The sequence below is a fragment of the Phocoena phocoena genome, chromosome 8 (assembly GCF_963924675.1).
Source record: "Phocoena phocoena chromosome 8, mPhoPho1.1, whole genome shotgun sequence".
Classification (NCBI taxonomy): Eukaryota; Metazoa; Chordata; class Mammalia; order Artiodactyla; family Phocoenidae; genus Phocoena; species Phocoena phocoena.
The window spans coordinates 83,650,879-83,668,890 of record NC_089226.1 but is presented as its reverse complement, the minus strand read 5'-3'; the positions used below and the strand labels follow the sequence as shown (position 1 = coordinate 83,668,890).

The following is an 18,012-nucleotide window of genomic DNA, read 5'->3' as shown; positions in this document are numbered from 1 at the left end:
GGGCCTTGGGGCAACTGGGGTGGTGAAATTCTTGAAGGAAGGAGTAATGGCTCCGAAGCCCTCCCAGTAGGCCCCAGCCTGCACCCTCAGGCACCCTGAAGTTCCAAGGTCCCCTTTGCCTCACATCTAAACTTCAGGTATAAGTCTTCTCCCCCTCCCCCCCCACCCTACCCCCCAGCTCTTGGCCTCTACTCCTAACCCAGCTGTTTCTCTTGTTCTCCCCTCTTCCTTTCCCTGGTCTTTGATATTTTTGCAAAATGGGGCCCCAACTTGTCAGATCCTTTCTCCATATCTCCCAAGCCAGGCCAGGGCAGCCACTAGCAAACCGTGGGGACTTCTGCAGGATAGGCTGCTGGAAATATGGGTGTAAGTCTGGGATTTAGGGTTTTATGGCAGTTTGAGACCTAGATGCGTTTTTTTTTTTTTCTTTCTGCGAGTGTGGATCAGAGAGCCCATGGGCCTATGCTTTTGAGCCACAGTTTGACATACCTTTCTCTCCCTCTGGTTTGTCTTAGGGTGAAGACTTTAACTAGGGGTGTGCAGATGTGTGAGACCTTTTATTGTGAGAGTGGACAGACATCCCAGATTTCAGGCAAGTTCTACGTTGGCTGCTTTGGGTTCCAGAACCTGAAAGAGTCAGAATGCTTGCTCATTGTTGTTCAGATGGAAGAACAAATTCAAAATCAGGTCATCGATTCTCCTGATTAAAGGGTTAACTACTAAGAGATTTGGGGGGAACAGATTGGGAATATTGGAGTATTTGTAGCCCAAAGGGTAGATTTTGCATGCACTGGAGGGCAGAGCTGGATGACTCTTCCCTCGATGCAACCGACTGAGTGGATCATTTCCTTAAAGAGGGGGCTTTCTCCTGTCCTGGCTCCAGGACATCCTCTGTAGGGAGGTAGGGCTACCTGGTGCTGGCCCATGATTAATGCCTATATTCTTGCTAACAGAGCCCCATATTCGAGCCCCGTGGGATACCGCGGCCCCCAGCCTGCGCCAGCATGCAGAACAGTAAGTGCCTCTGGTCTTCTTGGACTTGGGGCTGGGGAGGTGCAGACCCGCGCGCGGGTCGGGGGAGGGCATGGAGCCTCACGGAGTCCATGCTGGCCAGACCGCGGGCGCGAGGCCGAGGGACCCGAGGCAGCTGCGCCCCTCTCCTAGCCCGGCAACCCGAGAGGGGAGGCCGTTTGCTCTGTTCTCCCTCCTGGAAGAACAGGGTCTGGGCCCCTCAGAACAGCCCGCAAGAGTTTGCGAAGCTGCGGTAGAGAAACCCCATCCCCCCAAATCCTGTAACTCACACCCCCTCCCCGCCCCTGCCCGGGCTCTGACCCCAGAGAGGGGGGCTGGGCTGAGCAGGGCGGGGCGGAGGCTTCCAGTCGCAGCGAGAGAAGGAGGCCCCTTGGGTTTAGCGAAGACTGAATGTCTCCGCCGTCCGGGCGGGGTGGGGGCTCCCCTCCCCCAGTCACTCTAAGGGCAGCTCCTCCCCTCCCCACCCTGGCTAGGGCCCTGGAAGGCCAGCGGAGCGGGGCACCCAGGCCTGCGGTGGGGTGGAGGTGGTACACTGGCCCCATGGGACTGTTACAGGGAGCCGGCGAGAGCAGGTTTGATATGTCTGGGAAGAGAGTGAGGATGGAGCCCAGGAGGTGGAGAAGCCCTGCCCCGATAGCTGCTGTGTGTGTCCTGGTCATTCCGGCCCGCTGTGCCTTTGATTCCCAGGCTCTTGCACTTCCCATTCTCACTCTGCCTAGGCCCTTTGGGCCCCCAGCCCACTTTCCTGCTCGGTCCGTGAGTGCTGGTGTGTGGCAGGACGAATCTGGAGACCGGGCCTGGGAGCGTGGAGGCCCAGCGAAACTAGGCCAGGGTTGAGGTGCGGAGTCTGGACGCGGTTTAAGGGCCCAGCTGTATGGAGTGCCCGAAGGCCTAAGCCTTCTAGAAACCTTCCCTTGCCGAACTGCAGACTGAGGAGGGTCCCCAGCGCCTGATCCATCTGTCCTGGAACCGCTAGTCGTCCCCTGGTGCTTCCGCGGCTGGTGGGCGTAAAGCGCAGGAGTGGGCGCAAAGGTGGCGAGGTTTAAGGCGGATTAGTTGTGCAGAAACCTGCCAGGCCCTGGGACTTGGCCTGGTAGGAACCCTCCTTGGCGAGGCTTAGGCTTCTGTCCACCCTTCCTGGCTGCTGGGTTCTCCCCCTACAGCACAGGGTCCCCAGCCGCAGGCTCTCGGGAGGGCCGGCCCCCGGCGCCCGGTGCTGTGGGTTTGCCGCTGCGGCCTGGCTGGCGGGCCCCGAGGGGCGCGCGGGGTCGCGGGCCGGCCTGCAGGGCTTTGTGCCGCTCGCTCCCGGGTGTGCGCGAGGCGCAGAGCATCCAAATTGACACCATATGTTTTCCTATTAGATGCTTCGCGGTCGAATTCTAGGCGCATAATCATCGCCACTGGGCGAGAGAGCCAGCCGTCCCTAGGGAAGGGACACAATGATTGAGGCTTAACCTCTGAAGGGGAACTTATAGCTGCGCTTCCTCGCTGCCATTTCGATGCTGGCAGAGGCGACCTGGCCCTGGGCGAGCACCCGCCGGCGGTCGCTGTGGAGGTGGCGGGCAGGTTGTTTTTTGCGATGCGGCGAGAAGGAGGGAGGTCTATGGTTAGGCGGCCTCACACGACTTGGCATTCCTAGGTTGGGACCTGCTCAGGCAGCGCGTGAAGTTTAGAAAGTCTTTCTCGATCTTTCTCTGGGACAGCCTTTCTTTTTCCTGGAAGGCTCCCTTTGCCCAAAGGGGAGGCTCCGTATCTGGAGGAGTAGAAGCTCTTTCGAGGCAAAGGAAGGCAATAAAGGGAGTTTAGGAGAAAACGGTAAGCGCGATCTAGGGCTTGCTCTGTTGGAGAAGCGGTGTCCCTGCGATGGCCCTGCTCACGCTGGGCCCGGCCGGAGCCTAGATACCCCAAAAGCCTGTCACTTCTCATCGAGTTGAGGCTCCAGCACCCCCCTCAGTGAGGGCCCCCCCCCGCCCCAAGCCTTCGGCTACCCTGAAAACGCGGCTCCCCTCGAAGGGGAAACGAGTGCAGTTCAACCTCGTCTGAGTGATCTACAAATAGGGACGGAAAGGGTCGTTTTATCACGGTCCCGTTTGTCGTGACGATGCAATTTCCCGGAGCGGAGCACTGTCACAAAGTGACAAGGCTGCCACAAGCGCCCCGACTGATCTTTTCAATTAGCCTTCCATGCATGATCCGGAGCGACTTCCGCCTATTTCCAGAAATTAAGCTCAAACTTGACGTGCAGCTAGTTTTATTTTAAAGACAAATGTCAGAGAGGCTCATCATATTTTCCCCCCTCTTCTATATTTGGAGCTTATTTATTGCTAAGAAGCTCAGCTTTCTGGAGTCAATTTATCAGAGGCTCCAAGGAGAAGAGAGGAGAGGAGAGCTGAGCGGGGAGCCACATCTTCTCCTGGAAGGGCTGCTCTCTAGAGTCGGGGCTGCAGGTTGGAGATTTTTAAGGAAGTGGGAATTGGCAATTGGCTTTATTTGTGTGTCTGTGGTTTCTGAGGAGGGGCTACAGAGGTGCTAACTCCCTATTCCCTATGATTAGACAATGGGGTGAGGTTGTGAGATAACCAGATAAAGGAGGGATGGGGGACACTGCGGTGTGGTCTTTTCCTTTTCTTTTCACTTTTTGATTTTTGCTAATATCTGTCCTTGGCTGTGGGGAGGGCCGAGTTTAGCAGCGGAGCTGTGGCCAGTGCGAACAGACTCCCAGATCTCCGCCCCACTGCAGCAGCCAGCCTACTTTGTGGTTGGAACCGATCTGGGGCTCTGAGGCTTGAGGAAGCCTTCAGTGGAGGTGCTGAACCCAGGTTGTGATTCCCTAGCCACGGATTTGCTCTTCTGGTTCTTCTCTACTCCCTCCCCTTTTCTTCTCCTTTTTTTTTTTTTTTTTTTTTTTTTTTTTAAATCCCAGTGCTTGTGTGTTGCCTTCACCAGAGTTTGGAGTGTGACAACAAACGTTTCTGGACTCTAGTGTCTGAGGGAGCATTGAAGAGCTATAGGACTTGCTATCACAGTTCTAACAATGCAGAGACCTTGGAGATTCAGTGTGGGTTCTGTAGGACTCGTGGTTTTTCTTGACACTCAGAGGGGATCTTTGGGGGGATATTTTTTGAGCTGATGATTTGCACCTTGCGGGTTCAGAGACTGGCTGGGGTGTTTATGGAGGGCAGCAGTGGGCTGGGGGCTCTGCTGGAGTGAAGGCGGTAGTGAGGTGTGTGTGCTCTTGCTGGTCGGTGTGTGTCTGCATGGTGCTTCTGCAGTCTGGTGGGCAGGAGCTCGGCTGTGTTTGGGCTGGGCCGCCCGATGCCAGGAATGGCTGCGAGGTCCTGTTGTCATTTCTGATCGATAGCAGGGACCTGATCGCTGAGGTTGGCCAGGCTTGGCAGGGAGCTGAGGATGCATTGTGGTTGTCTTTTCTTTCTTCTTCCTTTTCTTCTCTTTCTCCCTCTTCTTCTCTTCCTCCTTCTCTTCTTCCTCCACCTCCTCCCTCCTCTTTCTCTTTATTCTTCTTCCTCTCCTCTCCTCTCCGCTCTGCTCTGCTCTCCTCTCCCTTTCCTCAGGTCACAGCGGAGTGAATCAGCTCGGTGGTGTCTTTGTCAACGGGCGGCCACTGCCGGACTCCACCCGGCAGAAGATCGTAGAGCTAGCTCACAGCGGGGCCCGGCCGTGCGACATTTCCCGAATTCTGCAGGTGATCCTCCCGGCGCCGCCCCACTCGCCGCGCCCCCCGCGGCCCTCCACTCTCAACGCCCTCTCTCCATTTCTTACTGTAAAGGCTGCTAATTATGGACCCACCTACCCTCACCCCCACTCCACTCCCCACCCCACTCCCCTGCCTTCCGCTTTCCCCTTTCCTTCCACCATCCTTCCCGATCTCTTCCAACCTGGGTCAGTCACATAAGACAATTCATCTGCTTAAGAAAATAATTGGGTGTGAATCCGAAAAAAAAACAAAACCTTTCTTTTTTCATTTGGCAAAAACATTCATTGTGGTAACAGTTTATGAACTATAATAAAATGAGTTATGTAAATTCACATAATCTCATTCCCCTTTCCCTCATCCCATGCTTACCTCAGGGTTTGAGATACTTGTGTGATTTCTTCGTATTTATGAAAAAAATATATATTGATTTTAAAAGACGAATGCTATTTACCTCCCTCCCTAACTCACATTTACTCAATTGGGCATATTTTTAAAGGAAAGATAACTAAAAATTCAGTCTATATTTCCCCTTCACTCATTACAGCTTAACACCACTTTAAGCAAGGTCAGCACAGAACAATCTGACTTCGTTTTGATGCATCTTCAAGCAGCATTTATTTACAAAAACAGTTTTTAAAACTTTGAAATTAGTTTTTTTTTTTTAGTTCAAACGGTTTGAAAGTATCATCCTATTTGTAGTTTTTAGGGCTACAAATGTAATTTTAAGAAAAAAGCTCTCTACAGTAAGTTCTCATACCATTGAAGGTATATTTTTGTGTTATAGACCCATGCAGATGCAAAAGTCCAAGTGCTGGACAATCAAAACGTAAGCTTGTCATTGTTTAATGCATACTTAAACAATTTTATTTTTGTCTTGAAATTATTAATAATGTGGTTTTCTGTCCACTTCCCCTATGCAGGTGTCCAACGGATGTGTGAGTAAAATTCTGGGCAGGTATTACGAGACTGGCTCCATCAGACCCAGGGCAATCGGTGGTAGTAAACCGAGAGTAGCGACTCCAGAAGTTGTAAGCAAAATAGCCCAGTATAAGCGGGAGTGCCCGTCCATCTTTGCTTGGGAAATCCGAGACAGATTACTGTCCGAGGGGGTCTGTACCAACGATAACATACCAAGTGTAAGTTAACTGAGAACATTCCCTCTCCCTGCCCTAAGCTCACACTCTTCCCTCTTTACCATCACTTTCTTGACCTCCCCCTGCTCCTCTCCCTGCCAGTGTCTTTCTCTCTTTCTCTCCTCCGTGCTCCACAATTTGTCTCCTCTGTACCTGGGGGTCTTGAGAGGAGCACCCTGACCTTTTTTTTGACCTTCTGGAAAATGGAAGTCAAGTGTGGGGGGTTATGCACCTCACTTGCATGTGGCAAAGTAGAGAGCGGAGGCACCTGGAGAAAGGCACTGGAATCTAGAAGGAAAATGCAAATGGAAACCAGATTTGAGCTTCCGCCAAATCTACCTGTTTGAACCTTCTTTCAGGCATCAAACGTCCATTTCTGCCCTAATATAAAACAAATAAAAGTGAAAGAAAGCTCTAGGCCAAGTCTCAATATTTTGGGGGGGAAGTCTTTAACAACAAAAAAGCAGCCATGTGAGTGAGGTCACCAGAGACACTGCGCAACAGTGAAGGACCCCTCCCTAGTCTTCCAACTCTCTACACAACTGAGTTTCCATGCCCAAAGTGATGGCTGGCATTCTTTCCACAATGTCTCTGCAAATCCACCCACTGTCCTAGGATGGCTGGGAATTTTTTTTTTTTAATGTATTAAGGGTCGTTCTTTAAGCGGTGGGAGTGCTGAGATGGGGACTTAGGGCAACTGTGTCTTCAGGAGACTCTACCATTTGGTTTGATCTTGATTTGATTTGCAGGTGTCATCAATAAACAGAGTTCTTCGCAACCTGGCTAGCGAAAAGCAACAGATGGGTGCAGACGGCATGTATGATAAACTAAGGATGTTGAACGGGCAGACCGGAAGCTGGGGCACCCGCCCGGGTTGGTATCCGGGGACATCGGTGCCAGGGCAACCTACTCAAGGTAAAAACCCAGACACCCATCCTCAAATTCTCCATATATGCAGCCCCTTGCCCATCCTCTTCTCCAACTTTTTCCCCTCTCCGGGCTTTTGTGCCTAGAGAATGTAGTGGAGAAACTCTTCAAAGGCTTGGGACATATCGACTTGCGCTATATCTAGGTGGTGTTTGTTGAACTATCTGGTTGGCCTGGGAGTTCGAGGGTTGTGTATGTTAGGTAGTATGAATGTGGCTGGTGTGTGTGTGTGTGTGTGTGTGTGTGTGCATGTTCGCTCGAGTGTGTGTTATGGGCAGGAGTATGTGCGTGTGTGTATGAGCTAGCTGCGTGGTGCCCTATTCAAATGTGCCATTAAAATGCACGGAGAGCCCCCTTGCTGTAGAAGTGTGACAAGTTAACACACTGACAGACTGCAAGATAAACATAATTGTATCGTTTTGCTTCTTGCCGTAATTGACAAATTATGTGACTAGGAGTAGGGTGTGTATGAGAGGGTGAGCACTGAGATGCAGGGCCAAGTTGAGGATGGGGCATTGGAAGTGGTGGCTTTCCCCACTAAACAACCCTACCCTCTCTGCTCTGACCCCTTCCACCCTTTGGGCCCCCAGTTCTCACTCTTTGTGGGTGGCGACTGCGTAGAAGGGTGGGGTGAGGATACTGTGAACCGGACTTTGGTGTGCCGGGAGCGACTCTGGGGCTGGGAGGAAAGATAGGATCTGGACCGTCCTTGGATCTGTGAGAAGGGATGGAAGAAGAGGAGCAGATGGGGGTGGGGTCTGGTCTGTTGGCTCTCCCCCTCCCCTACACACACCGGAGGTAGCTTGGTCAGGAATAGGAAACAGTTTACTCCGAAGATTAATCGGTATTTGTTGTCCTCGTGACAAGGAGATAATATGCGGGATAATGGGACGTGGCGTCTCACTCCCCGGAGCACGACGAAGCCTGGGGGCTCCCGGCCTGGGAGGCGGCGAGGGGAAGCTGACTGGGCTGCCCTCGCATCCGTGCGCTCTCGGACCCGCTCTAGGTGCCCCGCGCCTCCACCGAGCCGGGCTAGAGAAGGGAAAATCGGTAACAGTATGCGAAATATCTGGTACAAAGGATGCTTCTGTCACTCGCAAGAATTTGTTATGGGAACAATCCTGTCGCTCTGTAATTGCTCATTAGAGAACGTTTTGTTTCTCATTAAGGCGACATGAATAAGCGTCTAGTTGAAGGAGACAGCTGTAGAAATGTTCCACAAGAGACCTCTGGACACGATTCGGCACCGATTGCCAATTAGACATGTCAGTTTTAAGAGCAGAAAACAATATAGGACGGACACTGGGAAGATAGGGAGCAAAGCGCTGGCTCGGTGTTTCCCAGCGCGGCCGCTCGGCCGGCCGAGGCCTCCCGACGCGCAGGGCCCCGGCTCCCTCGGGCGACCCGCCCGCCCGCTCCCTCGCCGGATCGGGCCGAACCGCGGCCTCCCGGGGTGCGAGGCTGCACCCAAGGAGGCGCTGCCTCCGCCCTGACCGCAGGCCCCGGCCCCCTCCGGCTTCTGGTGAGGACGAGGGAGTGACCACCACACCCTCACCTGACCCTTGAAACCGTAGGCTTCCCACGTGCGCACACCGGGCACACCGAAGTGACGCGCTCCCGTTGCCTTCCCCGGCCCCCCCGCAATCTGCGGTCCCGGTGACCCCATCCCGCCGAGTCTGGCCGGCGGGTGCGAGAGGTCTCGGGAAGGGCATGGGACACAGTGGCCGGGCCTGGGAGGGCTGAGCCCTGGGCGCGAGGGCTCACGTTTGCCCGGGGCCTGGAACAAGGACACCCCTTCCTCCTCCCCGGAGCCCGGACCGGACCGAAGCCGAGAGCAGCAGCTTCGCTCGCCCCTCTGCTCCCACCAGAGGTGGCGCCCGATTGGGGCGGCTTTTCGTCGCGGGGAGCGTGAGGGCGGGAAGCGAGAGCCTAACCGCAAGGACCTGGTGGTGACCGTTGGGGCGGGAGGTGGCGCTAGTTCAGGAGCTTTGAACTTTCAGGCGCCGTGTTGCTAGAGCCTTCTGGCTCCCCAACTGCCAGTTCCTCCCTTCACTCCACAGAAAACCCACGCCAGTGCCTGGTCCCCACCGCGTGGCGAGGACGGTCGCGCCAGGCGAGCGCAGAGTCCCGGGCGTGGGGACCACCGGGCGCCCGGCGGCCGCGGCTGACGTGCCGGGAATCCTCGGTTCTCTTGGCGCTAAGAAGGCCCCCCTCCCTCCCTCGCCCCCTTTGCCGGCCCAGGAATCCGGTTTGCGGTTTTAAAGAGCCCATTACTCCGAAAGCATAAGGCGAGGTTAGGTCTCAGAGGGAGACAAATCTGGTTTCCATCTGATCAACGCCATGCGGCGGTGAATAGAATTGTGCCGACTTGGGCTGACAACAACAAGAGACAACTCTATCCAGCCCCGATTCTCCAGCGCTTTGGTGGTTTTAGGGATCACAGAGACACTTTTTCTTATCTCCTCCCGCCCCCCCCGCCCCCGCCACCAGCCCCGTAATACCCAGGCCCTCTATAGGATTTAGTCAGTCTCTTTTTCAACAGATGCTACAATGTTTTGATCCGCGCTCCAGAGCTGAAAAGGTGCCGCAACCGGGTTGCTATCTTTTCTTGCTTGTTTTCCGCATCACTGATTAAGACACTAAGAAACTAAGGAATGATTTTATTTCCCAGCGTCTTTTTTTTTTTTTTCTTTTTCTCCTCTCCTTCTTCCAGGAAACAAATCCTATCCTGAGCGTCAGATGGTCCTGGGGCTGGGATAATGGGAGGCGCTTTCACTCGCCTTCTCGCGGATTAGGCTGGAAGGTGGACGGCGCCCATTGAAGGCCCCTTCTTTGCGCTCAGAGGGGGCGCCTTTTAAAGAAGATATCTTAATTGTCTGCCACTTAGGTTTATCATCTGGGGAATTCGAGATCCAACTTCCAGTTCTATTTTGCTAAAAGCTTTAAGAGTGGAAGGTAAATCCACTAAAGAAAAAAAGGGGGGCACCCAGTCTAAGAGTGACCTCTCCGGCACTGCCTGGCTGCGAGCAGTTGCTATTTTTAAAGGAGCAAACAAACTTTCAATGGAGCACGCTCGCTCTTCAGGGTCTTGGAGGGATCCTGCAGCCACGGGTTTCTCCTGAACCGCCTCTAATTCCACGGCTGTTTTTATTTTCCCCCTCAAAGAGGTTTAAAATCGAGCTCTCCTCATCCTCGTTGACTTTCCTCCTCTTAAATGTCAGTTCAAGTCAGCGCTGCGCCTCCGTTGCTGAGAGAGAGAGAGAGAGAAAGGGAGAGAGAGTGTGTGTGCGGGGGGGGGGGGGGGGAGGAAGAAAGGGAGAGGGAGAGCGTGCGCAAATGTCCATGTTTTAAAATTAGGAAAACGTCAGTGAAGCAAACGGGAGCAGAGAATGCTATCTGCGGGGGTCTTCTGAGGCAGACCCGGGTAGCTTTGTTTGGCGAGATCGAATGTGCCAGAAAAAGGACTGGGGTGGGGCCTCCTAGAAGGCGTGAGTGACCACCCCCGCGAGATGGGATTGTGTTCTCAGCGCTCCCTTCCCTAAACCTCTGATGATCGCCGGTTTTTGTTTGTGCTTTCGCAAAGCAATAACTGATGGGCCTCTCTAGTTGGCCCAAAAAAGTCTACCTCATTGACCGAATCCGAAAATAAAAGGGGCTCTTCATTTCATTCCCTGAAAAACACTTTGAAAAGTCACCCGGAAACTCGGGGCAGTAAATTAGCACAGACACTGGTGCCGGCACACGTGAGTGAGCGCCTCTCCCTCAGCTAAGTAGCCCTCCCCGACCCCCCAGCTTTCTGATGTAGCGCAAGACGACCCAAAGCAGAGCCACAGCCCATTTACTAATAGTCTCTCCCTTATCTCCCTTTTTCTCTTTCTCTCCCTGTCTCCTTCGACCCTCCTGTCTCTTTTTCCTCTCAGCACTCTTTTCTGTCCTTCTTATACCTTTCTGGCCTCTGTCTCTGTGGAGCCCTCTTTCTTCCTCCACCTTTCCATGCCCCTCCTCTCTCCTACTCCCCCAAACCCCTCCACCAGGCCTCCGCCCCCTCCTCTCCTGTCTCCCTCCCCCGTGGTCTCCATCCTCCCTGCCTCCCCGGCTCACTTCCCCCCCGTGCCCCGGACCTCATCCACCGGCCCTGCCTCCCCCCGACCCCCTGCCCTGGCCTCCCATCCACCCTCCAACCCCCAGCTAAGCGCCCTAAATAGCATGGAGGCGCCTGCTCTTGGGACAGTGATTAATGATAGCAGAGCAGAGGGGTTAACACACTTCACTGAAAAGTCTGTTGACTGGGCTTCTTGTAACACAATGTGGCCCGCTGCACGCCTCAAGAGAATCCTTTTGTTGTCCGCACTCATTGTGGCCTCAAAATTCTGCCCACGAAAGTTTGCCAACGCTCCTGCCCCAGGAGTTTAATAGTTTCCCTTACTCGCGGGGCATTGTGCGGCGCTGAAAAGCAGCCCCTCGCTATTCAAGTGTTGGTGGTCATCTCAATAGATCTCCAAGGGCCCATATGGTGGCCAGTACTGATGAATCCGCCTGTTTAAATGGGGGAGAAAGTTGGGGTTTTAAAACATTTCAAAGTTCCTGAAAAGATCCCACTAGATCCTGTCACAATTCCCTGAACTCTTTGAAGGCACTGCCTATTGTCTCCTGGTTATAAATGATATTCCTGGCCAAGTCTATTCCCACCAAGGCGCCCCTAGAGGCCCCTCCCCCACGGGCCAAGTTTCTGGGATGGGGGGGCCCAGCCCCTGTGGTATCCCTTGGGGGCCTCAGGACCCAAGACCAAGGACCCAGCCAGCAGGCAGCGGCCCTAGAGGCCCAGCCGAGGCTGAGTCCTTCCCTTGCCAGGCCGTGGCTTCTCCAGCAAGGCGCACGAGGAGACAGCTAGCCTACGTGCACATCTTGCCCTCCAGGCAGCGAAGGAAAATAAAACTTTCCCCTGTTTAATGATAGAAATTCCATTAAAAGTGGTGGAAATGCCCTAATTAAAAATGTACCACTTAAATGATATGCCAAGGATTCAGCTGTAGCAAAGCATGTTCAGCTAGTTAGTGAACTCTCTACTATTTCTTTTTTAAAATTACATGTTAAAAATTTAAAAGAAATCTTACTTTTCTCTGGTGCAACACATTACAAAGAATGGACAGTCCTTTTATCTAAATATAAAATTCCATTTTCAGCAATTATAGCCTGTTCTTGGTGATGATATAATTACAGCTGTGCTCGTAATAGGTGTCAAGGCAAAGCGCACTCATACAATAGTTGAATAAAACTGCAGGAACAATGCAAGCACTTCTAAATTCACAACCTTTAAAATGAAATTGACTGTGCAGAATTCAAATAAAAACGAGATAAATATTTTTTTAAAGATTACAAGCTTGGTTTGGTTTCTTAATAGCATTTTCTACAAACCTATCAACATCTAATTGATTAGATAGGGATTACTGATTATAGATCAGCTGAAATCTTGAACATCACTCTTCTATTTTCCCAACACAGCCATAGGTAAATAAATTCTCTAAGGAAAGGGAACTGGGCGAGGCATTTGGAGGGTCAAGGTTAGTTATAAAAGATCATTTTAATTGGAAACTTCAGCGCTTGTTTTGTCATTCAAAGAAATGCCATTCCCAAAGTATCTAAATTGTGCCATCTCATCTTGATAAAAACAGAAAGAAAATGGTGGTCAGGTAACATATGTCACTAATGTCTTTTATTAAAAGAAGGCTGACAGTTACCTTGGGAACGTTTTGGTGAGACTTTCAGATGAGACTGCTTTTGGAGTTTATGGCTGTAGGACGCCCCTTTTGGAGACTGCAGGTTATTCCAAATTTCTCTTACTGTCCTATTCTTTTTGTTCCAGATGGCTGCCAGCAACAGGAAGGAGGGGGAGAGAATACCAACTCCATCAGTTCCAATGGAGAAGATTCAGATGAGGCCCAAATGCGACTTCAGCTGAAGCGGAAGCTGCAAAGAAATAGAACATCCTTTACCCAAGAGCAAATTGAGGCCCTGGAGAAAGGTGATGGAGTTTTTCAAAGTAGAGAAGCAGTAAATCAAAGTAAATGCCACATCTTCAGTACAAAGAGCTAAATTTAGCCAAGGCCCTTGCACAGAGGCCTGAAAAGGTTTCTTTTTTCTTTCTGTCCTTTTTTTTTCTTTTCCTGGGCATCTTTTCAGTGTGTGTGTGTATTTTCTTTCTTCTTTTCATGTACCAGTGATTCACAGATGAAAAGTCTGACTTCTCATGAAGAAACAATGATGATTTGGCTAATTCAGGCCACAGAAGAATGAATGTCATTTCAAAGAGAATAGAACTTGGTTCTGATGGGATAGTTCTTCCAAGTACAATCAATCTAATAGTAGTAGCATTTTAAAGGGAATTGGTTGGAGGTGATAGAAGTCGGGAGGTGGACACCAGATTGATCCAGGGTTTGGTTGACACATTTTGTATAGTTCTGGCACAACACAGAAAAATGCAACTTACTCTTTCAGAGTTTGAGAGAACCCATTATCCAGATGTGTTTGCCCGAGAAAGACTAGCGGCCAAAATAGATCTACCTGAAGCGAGAATACAGGTACCCAGGGACCGTGTGTTCATGTTTTGTGATTCATACCATTTGCCTTTTCTAGAGACACAGGTGCGTCTAAGGAACACCATTTGTTTGTATAAACAGTAACAGATTCAGTTTGCTAAATGCTTTGCGCCACTCTGCTCTCGGGGCTGGGGGGAGGAGGACAGTGGACGCCTCTCGGGGCTGGGGGGAGGGGGACAGTGGACGCCTCTCGGGGCTGGGGGAGGGGGACAGTGGACGTGTCTGGGATGGGGTGGAGCTGGGAGCAGGCTCAGGGCTAACCTGTTCCATCTGATTTCCAGGTCTGGTTTTCTAATCGAAGAGCCAAATGGAGAAGAGAAGAAAAGCTGAGGAATCAGAGAAGACAGGCCAGCAACACACCTAGTCATATTCCGATCAGCAGTAGTTTCAGCACCAGTGTCTACCAACCAATCCCACAACCCACCACGCCTGGTAACTTGAAATATTAGTACTAACAAATGCGTTTCAACCTGTTTGCCCTTGGCTCTGACTCTCACAGTGACTGTCTGTTGTGTCCTCTCCCTGCAGTTTCCTCCTTCACGTCTGGCTCCATGTTGGGCCGAACAGACACAGCCCTCACAAACACATACAGTGCTTTGCCGCCCATGCCCAGCTTCACCATGGCAAATAACCTGCCTATGCAAGTAAGTGAGGCTGGCGGCTGCCTGCTTAGCGGGTCCCTGGGAGAAGAAGTGAGGAATGGGTTGGGGCCTGCAGACCTCACTGGCCCTACGTGTACCCTTGGGAGCCTTTCTCAATATAGTGATTGGCTTGATCAGTCAAGTCTGAGATGAAAACAGTCAATCGAGTCTTTTAGCTGATTGATTAATTGATTCATGCCTTTAATAAAATAAAAACCTGATGTGCCGTCAAGTTAATTTTTGCTCATAGGGAATGTTGGTTTGATAATGTTGGGTGAGAATGGGGCATGTTTTGGGGACCAGAAACTTGTACCAGAAAATGAAAATAATGTTGGCAAATTATTAGATAGTAAGAGGTTAGTATATATAACACTTGGGTGTTCATATTCATGTGTTCATATTAATAAGTGTATAGTCTTTATGTGCCCTGTGGTTGTTATTTAGGATGTTTCTGATAAACTAGTGAGGACAAAAAAAAAGGACCAGAATTGGGATTCATATTTGCATAGTGCGATACACTTAACATAGAGGAAAGCTAGTTTTCTTTCTGTATCTTAGAATAAAAACAGGAATAGAAGGCATCTGCTAGAAATTTAGTGTGTCTTTGCTGTGAATGGTGTGACGGGGTGGTGGCATTCCCAGCTGCCTGGAAAGGCTGGTGCTGTTCACTTCGTATAACAACCTGCTCCTAACCTCAATTCCGTCCCAAATACTTATCAGCCCCTACGTGTGCTGGGCCCTGTACCAGTTAACCCTTTATGATGGAAGTTGTCTAAGGCAGGTGGGGTGTACTAGAACTTTGGAACTAGAGGGATTCTTGATGGGGAAAAATCATTGGTCTTCTGGTGGGCCTTCTGCAGTGACTTCCCCAGGACTCCTGTCCTATTTGTGCAGCAATTAAAGATGCCAGATAGTGTGAGCATGAGCCCCTGATGGAAACAAATTTGAGGTCGCACACATCGTTTATTCCCCACTGAACATCTGCTGGATTTCTAACCCAAATCACACCAAAATAAGTGTTTCCCAGTCTTTAGACTAATACAGCAGCAGCTAGATAAGCAACTTCAGAGGAATTATTCACACGTCTATTTTTATTGCATCTTGATATTATTGGCCGTAGAGCAATTAATGTAAATTAAGGGATTAACAGCCCATTAGTTGTGGTTGCTACGACTGCCTTGGAATTTTCTAGAAGTCAGAGTTGCCTGGAGGAAGTCATTTTGGGAATTAGAAGCAAATGCAAGCTGAAATTCTGGCAGGCCCTGAAGGCCTGCTTGCCTCTTTGAACCCGATGTTAGATGTTAGCAGTCATCCTCAGACTCTAATAAGGCCACAGAGTCTTGTTCAGTTTTGTAAATTGTAGCAACATCTAGGTTTCTATGAAGATAAAAAAATGTGTATATGAGAAGACATTTAGAAACAATGGAATAGATGCTGCTATTCTGTTAGAGTTGTTTCCACTCAGACTGGTGTGGGTCAATTTATTTCAAATGCTGACTTTTAAAAATTATACAACTTATAATTCAAACCATATATATATATTCATAAAGCATAAATAAAATTAAAATATCAACAATTCTACCATTCAGAGAAAATTACTCTTTGAATTTTGGAGGCGGGTGAGGGCTGGCCTGTCTGTCCATCAGTTTATCCTGTTGACCAAAACCTTCAACCATTTTACAAAGGGTGGGTGTCCTCCTCCGAACCTTCTCTAATGTATCACCCTCTCTGAGGATGTGGATCTTGGAATGTTAAACATTTCTATAGTTTGCAGATCAGAGCAGTACTATCATCTCCCCTGTTCCTGACAGTATGCTACTATTAATTCATCTCAAGCCTGCCGCCCCAGCATAGCCCCATGAGAGCTCATGAGGTGTTTTGTCTCAGCCTTGTGTATTTATTTAGTCAAGATAAAGGTTTATCTTTTCAGTACCATGATTCTAAACACTTCGAGGGTAGCAGCACAATTTTGTGGATAAAACCTAATCTCAGTTATGGTGTCTGTAAGAAAGTCACAGCTAATTCTCCGGATGGGGCTAGGTATTTACTGACACTTCTGACTACTTTAACCTGAGATCATCACTGATCTGCCTCTTCAAGAGTCTTTAAATCTGTAAGTCCAACCATGAAAGGCTTTCAAGGTCCCTAAACTAAACTTTACAGAGAGTTCCTGCCACTGTCCTCTGCCTCACAGCTGGAGGGAGATACAGGGTTTGAGGTGTGGAGGTGTCGCTGGATTCCCAAATGGATTGAATTTGCAAGAGAGGGGGTGTGTCTTTATGGAAGTCCTCCTGTTATAGTTTGTCTAAAGGTGCCAGCGGAGGTCCAAGATGAAAATGGACCAAAATCCTATTAATGTTATGGATAGTGCCAACCGTCTAGCTGGACAATGAATGGTCTGAATTTTTGGTGCTTCAGAAAGTTTGGTGTGTAGGCAACTTTGCTCCAGCAGTGGACAACGGAAGGACCGGTTGGAAGCCCGATCTTAGTGTTACCACGTGGAATTCAGGCGCTTTACTTGCGGATATCTAAGGATCAGACTTGTTGGCAGAGTTCCTGGGGGGGGGCGGGGAGGGAGCTGGGGGTGTGGCTATGCAAAGTGTCTCTCACTAACCACAGGTTTGCCTTTCTCCTCCCAGCCCCCAGTTCCCAGCCAGACCTCTGCGTACTCCTGCATGCTGCCCACCAGCCCTTCCGTGAACGGGCGGAGTTATGACACCTACACCCCCCCACATATGCAGACACACATGAACAGTCAGCCAATGGGCACCTCGGGCACCACTTCCACAGGTGAGCCGCTGCTCTCCGCAGGCTGCACAGAGGTGGCCTTTGCAGCTTCTTTTGCCAGGTGATCTCTCTTCACTCAAAGTTTACCTAAAAAGAACCGCCTGGCCTTGTGTGATGGTGTATTTAACTCTCTGTTGCTCGCTTCCTTGGGGAAGACTGATTAAAAGGGGAATTCAGTCAAGCTAGTTAGTAACTTGATGCCATACTGACAAAAAAAGAAGTTGTTTTTCCTGAATTTGATTGCAGAAGCTGTATATGAAGACAAGGCCTGAAAACGTAGCTTTTCCAAGGAGAAATTATTATATTAGCCAAAGTTTAACAGTGAAGGCCTCCTGAGTTTATTGGAAGACTTCTCACTTCCCTCCTAGTTCCTCTATGCCTTTCATTGCAACTGAAGAAGTACCACTCTGGTTTTCCAGGATGGTTTTGTTGCTAAAGTTCCAAACATACAAACAAATGGAGTTGTTTTTTTGGTGGGGGGAGCGTGGGGGCCTTTGGGATTCAGTAGATGTGTGTAAACATGCTTTCTGGTTTCTGAAGGTGCTACTTTTGTTTATAGGACTTGAAAAGTTTTTTCTTTTTTAGATTCGGTTAAATGTTAGAAAGTAGTAGAGATTTTTTTTTAACCTATAAATTCGTACTCCATGCCTGTCTCTTGAAGGGAATATCTACATGGCTATTTCTTTCACCCAATTCTAGGACTCATTTCCCCTGGTGTGTCAGTTCCAGTTCAAGTTCCTGGAAGTGAACCTGATATGTCTCAATACTGGCCAAGATTACAGTAAAAAAAAAAACAAACAATCAAAAAACAAACAAACAAAAGGAAAGGATATATTGTGTTAATTCAGTCAATGACTATGTGGACACAGCAGTTGGACGTTCAGGAAGGAAAGAAAAATGGCTGTTAGAAGCACTTCAGTACTGCAATTGTGTCCTGTGTTGAACCACTGGGGAATGGACTTGAAACAAGGACCTTTGTATACAGAAGGCACGATATCAGTTGGAACAAATCTTCATTTTGGTATCCAAACTTTTATTCATTTTGGTGTATTATTTGTAAATGGGCATTTGTATGTTATAATGAAAAAAAGAACAACGTAGACTGGATGGATGTTTGATCTCTGTTGGTCATGAAGTTGTTTTAAAAAAAAAGGAAATCATGATCAACAAGCTTTGCCACG

The 18,012-nt window shown here is 49.8% G+C and overlaps 1 protein-coding gene across 9 annotated transcripts in view; it reads left to right on the top strand.

The window, feature by feature from the left end:
- PAX6 (paired box 6) overlaps positions 1-17,640 on the top strand; it is a 28,105-nt gene extending 10,465 nt beyond the window's left edge. For 2 of the 9 annotated variants that reach the window (XM_065881569.1, XM_065881570.1), the window contains exons 3-13: positions 516-592; positions 954-1,014; positions 4,605-4,735; positions 5,668-5,883; positions 6,630-6,795; positions 12,671-12,829; positions 13,303-13,385; positions 13,685-13,835; positions 13,932-14,047; positions 16,684-16,834; positions 17,531-17,640. In XM_065881569.1, the coding sequence (XP_065737641.1) occupies positions 1,005-1,014; positions 4,605-4,735; positions 5,668-5,883; positions 6,630-6,795; positions 12,671-12,829; positions 13,303-13,385; positions 13,685-13,835; positions 13,932-14,047; positions 16,684-16,834; positions 17,531-17,616 (1,269 nt within the window). In that variant the 5' untranslated portion in view covers positions 516-592; positions 954-1,004 and the 3' untranslated portion in view covers positions 17,617-17,640. Of the gene's footprint in view, positions 1-515; positions 593-953; positions 1,015-4,604; positions 4,814-5,531; positions 5,574-5,667; positions 5,884-6,629; positions 6,796-12,670; positions 12,830-13,302; positions 13,386-13,684; positions 13,836-13,931; positions 14,048-16,683; positions 16,835-17,530 lie in introns of those variants that run through there. The other 7 variants (XM_065881574.1, XM_065881573.1, XM_065881571.1 and 4 more) reach the window with 7 other exon arrangements.
- Positions 17,641-18,012: the final 372 nt, after the last annotated feature.